At 39.8% G+C, this 13,187-nt stretch overlaps 1 protein-coding gene across 1 annotated transcript in view; it reads right to left on the reverse strand.

The window, feature by feature from the left end:
* The window catches only part of LOC137481379 (polycystin-1-like protein 2), a 35,761-nt gene extending 29,633 nt beyond the window's left edge, over positions 1-6,128 (reverse strand). The window contains 5 exon segments of the mRNA XM_068203095.1: positions 456-603; positions 1,027-1,137; positions 1,939-2,124; positions 4,691-4,855; positions 5,400-6,128. Coding sequence (XP_068059196.1) covers positions 456-603; positions 1,027-1,137; positions 1,939-2,124; positions 4,691-4,855; positions 5,400-5,793 — 1,004 coding nt within the window. The 5' untranslated portion in view covers positions 5,794-6,128.
* Between the last annotated feature and the right edge of the window lie 7,059 nt (positions 6,129-13,187).

The following is a 13,187-nucleotide window of genomic DNA, read 5'->3' on the forward strand; positions in this document are numbered from 1 at the left end:
TCCTACCACTAAAACAAAATCTGATTTTTAAATCCAGCAGAAAAATGTTTGATGTATTAAAGGCAGGATTTCTATGCAATTAAAATAAAAACTACAGAATGTCCTTGTTATATTTTGTTATCAAAAAAACACTCTTTAAACTTAAGGAAATAATATTTGCTTGTAGTTTGGCAATTACTGAGATGATTTCAGTAATTTTGAGTCTTAAGATCTGGATTAAATAGTCTTGGAAATAGGAAACACTTGTTATAATAGGAGAAAGATTTTACTTGGCAGCTTAATATAAGATTTTGTATTGATTTCAAAACAGGTTTTTGCAGAATCCAAATCCCTTATAGGTATGTTCTATTATTGAGCTATCTAGTTTTTAACATCTCATTTATGAGATTTGACACATTCAATAAAGTGCAAGCAATGAAATGTACTGTTTGTCTGAAATGAAGGCTATATCTTACGTTAGAGGGTAGTAAGGATCAATGGTGTGACCATCTCCAGTGCTAATGGTACAGGAAAGGTTCCCAGAGTATGGAGAGAGCAGCCAGGTCAAAGTGAGCGTGATATTTTCAAAGACAAAACATGTGTCTGTCATAATCAGCTGCAGACCTGCAAAGCAGAATGACAATTCAGTGCCAGTGTTTGTCTACTTTTCTTAGAAAATTCAATTGCTTTTCAGGTATTGAGAGCCAGCCTGCTCCAAACCGCAGCTGGTACTGCTGCTAATTTGTGTGCATTAGTGGTGTGACAGGGAGCTGATTCTTTTCCATGACTAGTAATCAAAATTCTTGTTGGAACATAATTTCATCGAAATATGTTTTATGTGTCTGAATTTCTGGGCTTTGTATTCCACCCAGAACCCTCAGTTATGACAGGGAATCTACATTTTTGTGCCTTTTTATTTGCAGCGATCACCATTATTCCAGTTTCTTGGCTGAGGATGGAACAGAGATTTTTAAGATAAATATCAGCAATCTCAGTGTTACAGCAAAGAACAGGACAGGCTTCTAGTGTGGACAGCCCCCCTCTTACCTTCCTTGCAGTGGTATTGAATAGACAAATAGCTTCCCAGAGCTGGACAAGGATCTCCAAAGAAAGTGCCATCTGCTGCCACCTGGCAGGCCTGCAGCCCGTGACACTGGCCTGGAAAGGGAGCATTTCAGATCAGCAAGTGGCTTTTAACTTTACTGCCACAACAGCTCAGATGAAAGATGATTGACAAACAAAAAGGGCAGGAGGAGCAGTATCGTGTCTCTGATTTCTAGACTTATTTCCACATCACTTGGAGTTTAGTGTGTTGCTTATTTTGTGGCATTTCTTAGCAACACTTCATTTTATTGCAACAAAGTTAAATTTGAAAAGCTACCAAAAAAAAAAAAAAAAAAAAAAAAAGAGTTTTTGTGTTTTGTTTAATTTTGGCTGGAAGCCCCAAGAATCTCCCTGGGGAGGGGCTACAGTCACTGTTTAGTATCCAAGCCCTTGGCTCCAGCAGGGTGGGTGCCTGACATGGGGCAGGCAGCAGCAGGTCCCTCCTGCCCTCGTGTCCCCATGGGCGACAGCCTTTTCACCCCTCCTGCTTTGGAGTTAGGTTTGCTTGGATGTGTTGCCTTCCATCTCTCAAACCTTATGTATCCCACTGAATTTGTCAAGGAATCAGTGTGCTCACATATTTTCTCCCTACACTAAGAGAAGCCAACCACATCCTTGCTCTTCATTTGCTCCTCCTCTCCTCTGAATCTTTGCTCCTGACAAAACCCCTCCTTTCCATCCAGCCTCCTGTAGCAACCTCCTCCCTGTCAGAAGTTCTCTGTGATTCCCTTCCTTTTAGGAATAATCCACTTTCCCATTTGCTAACACTCCTGGAAAAAAAGAGAAAGTATTCGAGGCACAAGGACCTTTGGTACACGCTCAGTGCTTCTGACAAGCAATGCTGTAAGATACCACCTGCTACTTCATCCTTGACACCGATCCAGCTGCAGCCTTCGTCTCGTTCAAACTGCAGAGGAGTTTCTGACACACAGTAGTGAGGGGTCGTCCGCCCATAGAAGCTGTCTTCAATTTGAATCACTTCTCCTGATCCACACTGTACAGTGGCATTGTAATTATCACAAGCGATGCTCTGGCCAGATTCTAATAGGAGAAAAAAACCCGAATATTACCTTTTTAGAATTTCTGAAAAATCCTGCTACAGTTCTTTCTACTCCATGCTCATTTTGTTTTGTTTGTCTTTCTTCCCTTTTCTCCTTTTTAAGCTAAACAATTAAGAAAATTTAAGAAAATTAAAAAGAATGAAATATTTTTATTTTTAAAAGGTCAAAATTAATATATTTGTGTTTTTACTGCATTAAAACATTGAGGACATTTTCAATAAGCAAAAATTTCATAATTATAAAAATAGATAGTATTTTGTGAAAAACTCTTAGCATTTGTTTGACCTGAAATACTGGAAGGTTTAAAGCTGCTCCTTACTTCCGAAGGTGATGTATGAATTGCATAATATTCAGGTAATTGCTTTGGAGAACAGTTTGCATATTAAGTATGGGAGCTGATCCCATTTCTGCTACAGAGACTCCTTTGTTCCTGTGTGATATTTGACTGACTTCATTCAGTAGGACTGCTCAGATGGGTAAGGTCACAGCTCTAAATACATCCACCTCATTCTTTGATTAATCTGGGACAGTTAATTATCTTTCAGAATTCTTAGTATCATGTAGTAATCAGGATACTTAATACCCTGAAGAGGAGGATGTGAATAACTGCTCTCATATGAGAGTGTTGCAAAAGGATGTTTTTGTTTCAGCTCTTCCAGGTTTAAATACATTGTCCTCCCGTTGTTGTTTGGATCATTCCCCTCAAGTCCCTTGATTAACAGTGCCAGTGTGTGCACACAGCAATAATTGTGTGCTATTGTTATTTAAAGGCTAAAGCTAAGCCTGGCTGTAACTATAGCAACATGATCAGTTTGCAGATTAGAGCTTTCTAAATAAGCTTGTAAAATAACTTGCTGGTAAATTCTAGTATGGACCATTATCTCATGCCTTTTTTGTTCTCTACATGCAGATTTCTCACAATATTTGCTGTCTCAGCAACTTTTACATGGAAAGATGTACAAAACTTGGTCTGTGTTTCTAGGTACAAACCCAGCTTTGATACATATATATTTACTATAATAAACTGCTAACCTACAGAGCACCAAATGGTAGAATTGCCTGGATTTGGTCTTGGTTTCCTGGGTAGTGGAATGATGAATGTAGTGTAATATATTGTTCCTCTTTCAATTTAATGGGCTCTCAGTCAGATCCTAGGGTAACAGATGAGAGTTTCTTTACAAACAGACAGTTGTCTACTGTGGTTATAATGGAAAAATAATTTTAGTCTTTTTTTTGCAAGAAAAATAAGCTTAAGGGATTGTGCTGTCCGCCAGTTTCCTCTCCCCCAGTCATTTTTAATGTTAGTCATCTTCAGCTAAATTTGATGTATATATAAACCTCCAACACCCTAAAATTTCATGAAATGCAATATCTAGGGAGAAGAGAAAGAGCTACATCAATGCCATGGACATGGAATTCAAGTGGCCAGCACATACAGCTGGAGCTCTGGCGCAGCTGCAGGAGAGGGAGCTGAGGCAGTGAAAAGTATTTGCAGAGGTGGGACATGCTGGGGATATAGGAGTGAACTGGGAGTGCTGAGGAGAGTAGGGAGGGGATGTGGAGCAGGAAATCAGGATAGGAAAAAAAACTTTATTATCTTTGCTTATTGCAGAACAACTTGTTATTTATGTCAGTAGTAGTAGACTGCTGGACTGGGCAGTAGCAGTTCTAGGGCTTGTGGAAACCTGTACTTACATACTTGATTGGAAGCCTTTTTCTAATAGTGAGCCCACAGCCAGACTGTCCTTCCAGTGCTTGTGACCCCAGTTCTAGCTGCAGTTTAAAGTACTCTGGTGCAAAATGGGAGGAGCACAAATTCCCCTCATATCTGTAAATTGAAAGGGACGATATTGCCAGCATTCCTGTCCAGAACTGTTTGTTCCAAGTCACAGTTTGAGTGACACAATGTCTGTGGACTTTCTGTCTGAGCACAGGAAGTACAGGTTCCTGTCTGCTTCCTTAACCTGGGAAAACCTTGAACTTCACATGGTGGAAGGGTCTCAGAAGAAACAAGAAAAACTTGCTCTCACTTTTGCTCACTCCAGGCTGCAAGGAGTGGTGCCTCTGGAAGCCTGCCTGTATTTTTGCTTCAGTTACAAATGGAAATTATTCTGGCACACATTAATGAGTGTTTTTATGGTACAGCCATATGGGTCCTACCTAGCCCAGGTATTATGGCGTTGTGGGAGTTTATTCTTGCAGCCATGCTTTAACATAGCCAGCTTATGTGCACTGAAGATGTGGACAGCTACACCTTAGACTCATTCTCAGATCTGTTTCTACTTTATCAACTCTCTGCTGGAACCCTGGGCCTTAATGTCTGGTTGCTGAGCACCTACACCTCCCAGTGATTTGTGTGTTCTTCCTTCTTTGGATCAGCACACTGGAAAAAGAGCACCTGCTGGGGTTATATGACTTTTTGCTTGTTCACATTTAGTAAGATTCATGAAGTTATTTAGGAGCTACTTGGAAAGCAACAAGGCAATTTATGCCCCATTGTGATCACAGCACACTCACTTCACTCTTCCAGCTGTTGTGTATCTTACCAAACTCGCAAATGAAGTCAAATTCCTGGCTGCAATTTTCAGTCACACCCCACTGATACTTGGCATTCTTCAGGATGTACCCACACGTGGATGAGAAGGGAGATGGCTGATTCTTGTACCAGTTACTGTAGATTATATTTGAATTGTCCAGCCAAGTTATTGACCCTGTGAACAGAGAAATTGTGTCCTGAATGTTTATTTTCCACAGTAATACAATTAGAGTCAGAGCCTGCAGAGCAGGACTGTAGCCCTGCTGCTACTGAAGCAGAGATGGTTTAGTCTGGGTAAGGATCTTCAATTACATTTTATATTGAAACTGATACAATCATGAAAAGAGACACTGCCATTTCCACCTATGCTCCCAGCCTCAAGATTTCACCATTTCCCTTGCATCAGACCTTGCAGCACTTCCTAGTGGGATGAATTGGCTTCCACTGGAGACCTAACCCAGCACATAGGTTTCACTGGGTCAGCAAGCTGGTCTCATTCACCATGTGTTCACACAACCACAAGATCCAATGGAAAGGGTGATAACATGCAACAAGGAAGTGAAGCAGGCAATTAAACATCTTAATATAAATCTGAAGATACAGCAACAAAAGAGGCTTTTCAGCAGATATCTACAAAGGGACTTACTGCATTTTCTACCATGTTAAGAAAGCATCATAAGCTGATACAATTTTAAAGATGTGACTTTAAAACCACTTACCATCGGTAGTTTCATTCAGCAAGGAGTTTGAGATCAGTCCTATCCACCATTCCTGATCCTCAGCAATATGTTTTTGCAAGAACTCTTGAGTTTCCTCATTGTGAATAAAGACAAGATGCCCTCCTCCTCTCTCACACCAGCTCTGGGCACCTGTGAAGGTTTGCTGGAGTCTAACAAACTCATAGCATGAATGGTTGAAAGCTTGCTGGTACTTTGAACAAGGTATTCCTCCATCAGTTGCTTCCTCCACAGCCAAACTCACAGCAAGAGAAATCAGAACTGTGACCCCCAGCCACATTCTCAGCTCAGTGCCATGCATCCCACTGGTCTTGCTTACCAGGACACCACTCTTTTTGCTGCCTTCTTCAAAAGCTTGAGATATCATCCTTGTCATGTCATCAGCATTCTCCTTCCTCTTTGCTCCTTGCCACAACAGCAGCAATAGAGCATGGAACAGAACAGAACTTCTAATATATAATTGTGATTGTGTCTGGGGGGGGTTGTGCTGATGCTAAGCCCCTGCACTGACCCTTGTGAGCTGTATTGTACAAATGTCACATCCCATGTGAGATCAGTTTGAGGAGAAGACATTAAATCATTGCTTTCCTTGTGAGCAGAGAAGATAAAGTTGATATATGCTACTGTTGGACATGTGGAAAAGTGAGATAAAGCTCCTACATCAAAGGCTTCATTGTGTGAACATTGAAGCTGAGAGGTCTTTACAACAAACAGCAACAACAAACAGCAAATAGTGAGAATAAAAAAGAAGAGAAACACAAGGAGGTATGAGATGGGAAAACACACTGCTTCTCTAGATACATTTAATTGGTCTGGATTGCTTTATTTTTAATAATTATTGATGTGCTTCTTTTAGATGCTAATGCAATGTCTATAATTACTGTATCAGATCCATCCTGCCCTCCTGTTTATGCATGTGCAGATTCATCTCATCTGTTCCAAGTAAGCTTCATTTTGAACTGTTGTGTCTGCTTAGAATTCCACACCCCAAGTGAAATGCTCCCATCATCCCTTCAAAGATAAGCTGCTCAGCTCTTTGGAGCTACAGTATTTATACCTGCTGGGAGGCAGAAGAGAAGGCCATAACTTAATCCAATGGTTTAGGAAAGATGAAAATATTGCCTTAATCATCAGAACTACTTGAGAGTCCTATTAGCACATTCCAAAGGCTGATGATGGACTTTGGGAAGCAAGCCCAGCAACATTTAGGAGCTGAAATCTCTAAATGCATCTCAACTTCCTTATAAAACATATCCATCAGGTTTACAAAGCCACCACCTTAGTACAAGCACAGTACAAATAAGGATTTTTAGCTATGTGATCCTCCTGTCCTTGGCATTAACTCCATTGGCTTTGATGCCATTATTATTAATTTAAACCACCATAACCCAAGAATGAAAGAACATCCATTTATATTTAGACATGGCTCAGTGAGAGTTACCAGAGCACAGAGGAATCAGCGGTGTTTGATGGATTCCTGCACTGCAGAAATGCCTCCTACACTGCACTGCTGGGCTGAAGGCAGTGCCCATCCCTGCAGTGTGCTAGTCCAGCTCCAAAGCTTTCTGCCAAAGTCAAGTGCATGCACTGCATCCAGTCAACATCTGAAAGTGAACTTCAATCCCAAGACCTTTCTGGACCTCCTGTTTATGGCTGTCTTGCTCAGCTGGAAAAAGCAGGACTGTTATCAGGGTTTTCAAGATAAAGTTAATTGGAAAGTATTTAATGGGTAGGAAAATAATGGGGGATAAGAGGAAAGGAGAAGAAAATGCACTTTTCTGGATGTCTTCCTTCTCACCATGCCTGTAAATCAAGAGTTCAGCTATGGAGCCCTTGGAGAAGATCCCACATGAATTTCTGACTGATTAATAGGGAGAGCTTATGGAGCAGCTAAGATGTGAATATTGGGACTGGATTTCCCAGCTCTGGAGAAGGCCAATCCATATTCTAATTAGCTAATTGGCCCAGACACCCATCCCCTTCCCGGACGAGACTGTGTAACTACTACGATCAGCTGCTTCTCTTGGGGGTGTCTGCAAATTAGGAGTCCCTTTCAGGCTCCATAAAAATCTTCACAGGCTTCAGTTTAGGAACACCCAATCCAAGTGTTTTATATTCAAGCTGTTGCAGAAGTCAGAGCTGAAGGCAGCTGCATTTAAGTTAATTGGCTACTGTATGTTTGCATGATGCTTTCTCCAGACTCCCTGCTTCTTCCTGGGCCCTGCAGACTTGCGAGGCTTCACAGGAGCTGGCATCCAGCCCTCCCACTTTATCCTTCTAGATAAGAAAAGCACAGCCTGTTTCTGAAAGCACAGGCGGATGAAGGAGACTGTACTTAAGTGTACTGGCTTGGTGATACAGACATTTCCAGTAGGATCTCACTTTTGTGATGAATGTGTTCTGCAGCATTGTCCAGTTCTTTCTCTGCTGCTGGAAATCTGACTACATGAACATATTAAAAATGCCAGGGCTGAGCGTGCCACAGGCTCTCCCCTGTGAATCTGCTCCAAAGGCATTGAAATTAATGGAAGTCTTGTCTCTGGCTTTGATGGATTTTGAAATAGGCCCTGAAAAAGAACAAATAATGTTTGGAAATATCTACAAATAAAGCCAAGTTCTCCAAGTGAGTCTACTGTTGGCAATTTCTATAGCAATGTGCATTTTTTTCCTAATCTACGGTTGCTATAAGTTACTCTTCAGCTGCCTGCAGCAGATGGAGAGTGGAAGAAAGACAATTTCCCTCTTTGGCAGTTTGTTGACTTTTTATACTTTAGTGCCAGGAAAGCATTCTGTCAGTTTATTGTTTACCACAAGAATGAGAAAAGCATTTGCATGAAAATAAAATACTGCTTTTAAAGCATCAAAATTAGCAGCTAGGGTCTCCAGGAAGAGAGAAACTTTTGAAAACCCTTTTCACTCATAAGTGAGAACTTACTTGTTGTCAGGTAAACAGTGCTCCTTGAACTTACCTTCTTGTGGGAAACATGTCTTTTGCATTCTTCCTCAACAGATTTTTTTTTTTTTTTTAAATAGCTTTCTTATGCCAGAAGTCATTGACTTTGGAGTGGACCTGATCTGTACCCCAGTGCAGATCACAGATCAGAGCTGCATCATGGCAGTCTGAGAATGTCCTGTGATTCAAACTGCAGCACTGCAGAACAGCTTGACAATCCACAACAGAGACCAGAAAGGGCTAGATTTGAAGAATTAAGGAAGTGAAGAGCTGCCAAAGAGAATGAATAAATCACACCCCTGTTCATTTTGGCTGTTGTTCATTTGCCTTGAGGAAGAGCAAGTAAATTTACTCTCTATAGGAGGATATTACCATCTTTACATTCCTGAATATTACTGAATGTAATATATATATTTTTATCAGGAATATAAACACCTTTGTGTTCTATTAATTGAATAAACATAAAAATTGAAAACTTATTTCTATTGCTTTGACTTTGAGGTAGAAAAAAAGATTATTTTCAGGTATCATGAACTTGAGACAAGATTGTGAGTAGTTCATTTTACTGTGTCATGTAAACTTCTGCAGTGTGAAGAACATTGTTACCCTGATAGGTGGGAAGTACTGAATCCTGAGGAGACTCTACCCCTACCCCTACACCTACACCTACACCTACACCTACACCTACACCTACACCTACACCTACACTTTCACCTTCCATCTCTTCAGCTGGCTTTAAAAATGCTCATTTGCCAATTAGTTTAAGAAGGTGGATCACAACTTCCTTCCTTGCTCTCTTGTGCTGCTTATCCTGATGGTGAGACCTGGTTATTGCTGACTGAAAAGGGTTTGGTCTTGTTGTTGCTTCTACTGTCTAATTTTCCATGAGGCAACTCACTGAACTTACCAGTGATCCCTGCCAAGTTGCAATTTTGATGTTATCTTGTTTATAAAAACAGGGTAAACAATTCTTATCTGTACAGGGTGCAATAATTAAATTAGACGTTCATGCCTGCCATAATGGGGTCATGATAAAGATAAGTAGGATTACATTCAGGAGCTGTTGGTTTGAACATAATTTCTGTTTAAAATATGTGTATAGTTACTTGGATAAGTTTTCACCTGGATAAGTCCCTGAGGGTCTTCTCAAGGAACTGTCCCCTTGGAATTGTCTGGCATTGCCTTTAGGCTCATAGCTGGCCTTTCCTCTCTGCCACAGCTGATGCCTCAGTCCCTGCCTCTTTCCCAGCTCTTTCCGCTGTGTTTTTGCCTGCAGAGCAGAACTTTGACTGTTAGGAAGAAGGGGATAAGTGGGCCCCATAAGAACATTTATTGAGCTGGGGTTATTGAAGGCCAAGCTGAGCCCCAGGCTCACTCAGAAAGGAGCAGAACTATCTCAACAACCTGATGACACCTCATGTGTCCCTGTGATCATGTTTGACTAAGTGGCACAATTTAGATCTGCCATTGCCTTAATGTCTTAATTAGAGAACTGTTCAAAGCATTAAAGGTGCCCTCTTTGGGTAAAACATTAACTGGTAGATACAAATGGACTGAACTTTGCCCAGCACACACAGAGGCAAAATAAATTGCTTGGATCTGAATTCACAGCCATCATTTACAGCCATTGTCTCTGCAGTCTCTCCAGATTTCCACAAGTGTAAAGCTGGCCAGACTTCTAAGGTGTTTCAGTTTCCACCTCTAGTTTGTTTTATTTTATTTAATTACACATTTTTCTTCTGCTTATTATGAGCTATTTCAGAGCTTACAGGGCTTGGAAGCAGAGAGGGAAGGAAAGCTTTATTACAAGTTGTTTTCATTGATAATGTCTCTTACGAGAAGATATCCAACAGCTTACAAGAGAGATCAGCTTCACAATTCCCACAATGAGGGGACTGGAGGCCCAGCAGCCTCTCTGTTCAGGAACAGTGTTTTTGTGCTAAACCCTCTACATTCAGTTGCCATTTACTAAAAGCAGAAAGCAGTCCTTTTGAGTTTTTCTTTATGTTCCTCCAAAGATGTACAGTAGGCTACTAGGTAGGATAGAGCAGCAACATTAATTTCTGCCATTGTACCCATTTGTGACCCCATTTCTACACCTTCAGTCATGGAAGTGAGTGCCAACCGTCACATTGTCATTCCACCCACTTGAAAACACATGACTGAACTGTATAATTTACATATTAAAACATGTAAATAGGGATGTTGAAAGATGCAAATAAGATTATAATAGATGTCTTACAGCAAGGAAGTTTATGTGGACAATGTGGTTGTTTATTTGTTTTAATGTCTAGTGTTTAAATATCTGGGCTTTATGACCACTGGACAGGCTTCTTCTGATGGATACCAGTATGGGTAGGCCAGCAGTTCCATGCCTCAGCACTTGAAGAGTTTTAATATTAAGTTACTTTATGTATTTATTTTAATGAACAATTCAATATTTCTCATGGTAGGTATTAAAACTATGACTGCAAAAAGAAAACAATACTTCGGTTTATCAAAGAAATTGCGAAATCCCACAAAAAACTCCCCTTCCCCAAAATTAACATCTTATAAAGGAAATTAAAATCTCAGAAAACCAGTTACTTTTGTCCAAATTATATAACAGTTTTGACCTAAATAATACCTGGTCAGAATAATATAGGGAAACTATTGTTTTTTAAATTTGAACAAAATACATTAGTAATTTATGTTTGCAATTATATCTGGACAGTGCAAGAGACGTGTTTCTAAATAGTCTGCTGGCAGTTTTGTGAAATGAGATCATGCCAATAAAAGAGTATTTAACAAAGATAAGAACTTGTATTTCTAGAAAGTGAGATAGCAATCAGTGTGATTTCAGCAAAAACAACTCCTAAGTTCATATCAGTTTTGCTATTGGAGTTTTATTTGTTAGTAATAGATAACTGTTGATAGCTGAAAGTTCTTAGCACAGCTTAAAGTCATATATATCAAGTCAATTTGACCTTTGTTAATGGGCTTTAATTAGAACTAAATTTCTATAAGCAAAAGACTGAGATTAAAATTAATTGAGTAAAATGGAGATAAGGAATTTTATTAGTCTGTCTGTGATTTATAAGGCAATAACTTGCTTCTTGCTAAGTGAACCAAAAGTACAAAGGTAGGCACACGTCAATGACATTATTGTTGTACTAGAAATGCAGTTAACAAGCTCTGCTGCCTTGGAAGGTTTGTTTAGATTAACTACAGAGATCATACCCAAAATGCAACCTCCAGCCTCCAAAAAATGTCTTCATGGCCCTTTTAAAGGCTGGGAGAGAAGCTCAGAGCATGCAGAGACTGGAGGGAAGTGAAAGTGAGAAAGGGCCCAAGAGGAAACAGCTTGTGGCCTTCAGCACAGTTGTTTAGAGCAGAGAGAAATATAGTGAAGCAAATCTGCATGTGGTGGGGAGCTGGTGTCTGCAAAAATGTTGTTATGAGGCGTGGATAGAGAGAGGAAACTGGAGAGAAATGTGAGGTTTGGTTGGGGGAAGGTTTATATTTGAAGGGTTTTGCATCAAGAAGAAACATTGTGAAATAATAAAATTAGAAAAATCACCTAATCCACATCCTCTACTGCTTATAATTACACATTATAATTGTAAATCAGTGCTTTGATATTTTGCCATTTCAATGTAAAAAGAGGGGAAATCACACAGTTGGCAAGAAAATTAATTTCCACATACTGTACTAAACTGCTTATTTGTCATTAGTGTGATGAAAACAACAAAAAATTATTTTGCTGGTAAATGAAGTACTTTTTGCTGACAAGCAGGAAAAACTAACTTCATAAAGATTCTTTATTTAAGCCGTACAACATATTCGACAAAACTTTCATTCACAGACACCTAAAATTAGCTACCAAACACATTTAGGTTGATTTCAGAAGCTGTTGGATATGTGCAGCTCCTTGTTCTTCCATTCAGACAACTTTTAACAAGATTTCCAATTATCTCATCATGGCTGAACCTTAACCTACATGAACACTTGGTGTGGAGGAGGCAAAAGAGGTTTGAATTAATCTTTTTATTGCTTGCTTGCTCCATGGAAATCTTAATATCACTACAGATTAGACATCTCACAGGTCAGATAATTAAAACTGTAGCATTAAGAGTGCAGACATAAATGGATGAGGATGCACTGAAACAAACATATTAAAGCAAAACAGAACATGGTGGAGAGAGAAAACGTCCCCAGGACTTAGTGAGAGTAGAGTTGGGCTGCTTTGGTTTTTTGCCAGATGCTTTTCAGTCCCTGACATTGCTGAAAAATCTCTTACTTGGCTTTGTGTATAAGTGAATCAACATCTCAATGCACACACACTCTCACACACGTGCAAGCACCCACGTGCATATGTATGGTGGATATGCATGTCTGTGTTTGTATCTCCATGTATTTGTGGATTTTGATCCCCTGCATCTCCTGCAGCCTTCTGGTTCAATCCTGCCCTTTAGTATTAGTATTATTAATTCAAACAAAGACCTTATATTTTCTCTTCTAATCTGGGTTTTTATTTTGTTATCATCTGCTTCTGTCGGTGCTTTCCAAAAAGAGACCAAGGCAGGCTGTCCTGATGATCTCCCGGAGTGAAGATCAGCCATCAAACAGACAGGAGGCTTGGAGAAGAGGAACAATCTATAATAAATGTGTCAGAAGAGTCTGTAGCACAAACTGTGTTTTGAATAAAATAGCTGTTATAGTTCTAAGAGATCAGTCAGTCTTAAGAAGTGATGTTAAACATTTTGGGAACAATGGTGATTCAGCTGAAAAAAATCGGATTTTAGGGTAACCCATATGAAATTGCATAATATATAATT

Source organism: Anomalospiza imberbis, chromosome 12 (assembly GCF_031753505.1).
Source record: "Anomalospiza imberbis isolate Cuckoo-Finch-1a 21T00152 chromosome 12, ASM3175350v1, whole genome shotgun sequence".
In the NCBI taxonomy this organism is placed as follows: Eukaryota; Metazoa; Chordata; class Aves; order Passeriformes; family Viduidae; genus Anomalospiza; species Anomalospiza imberbis.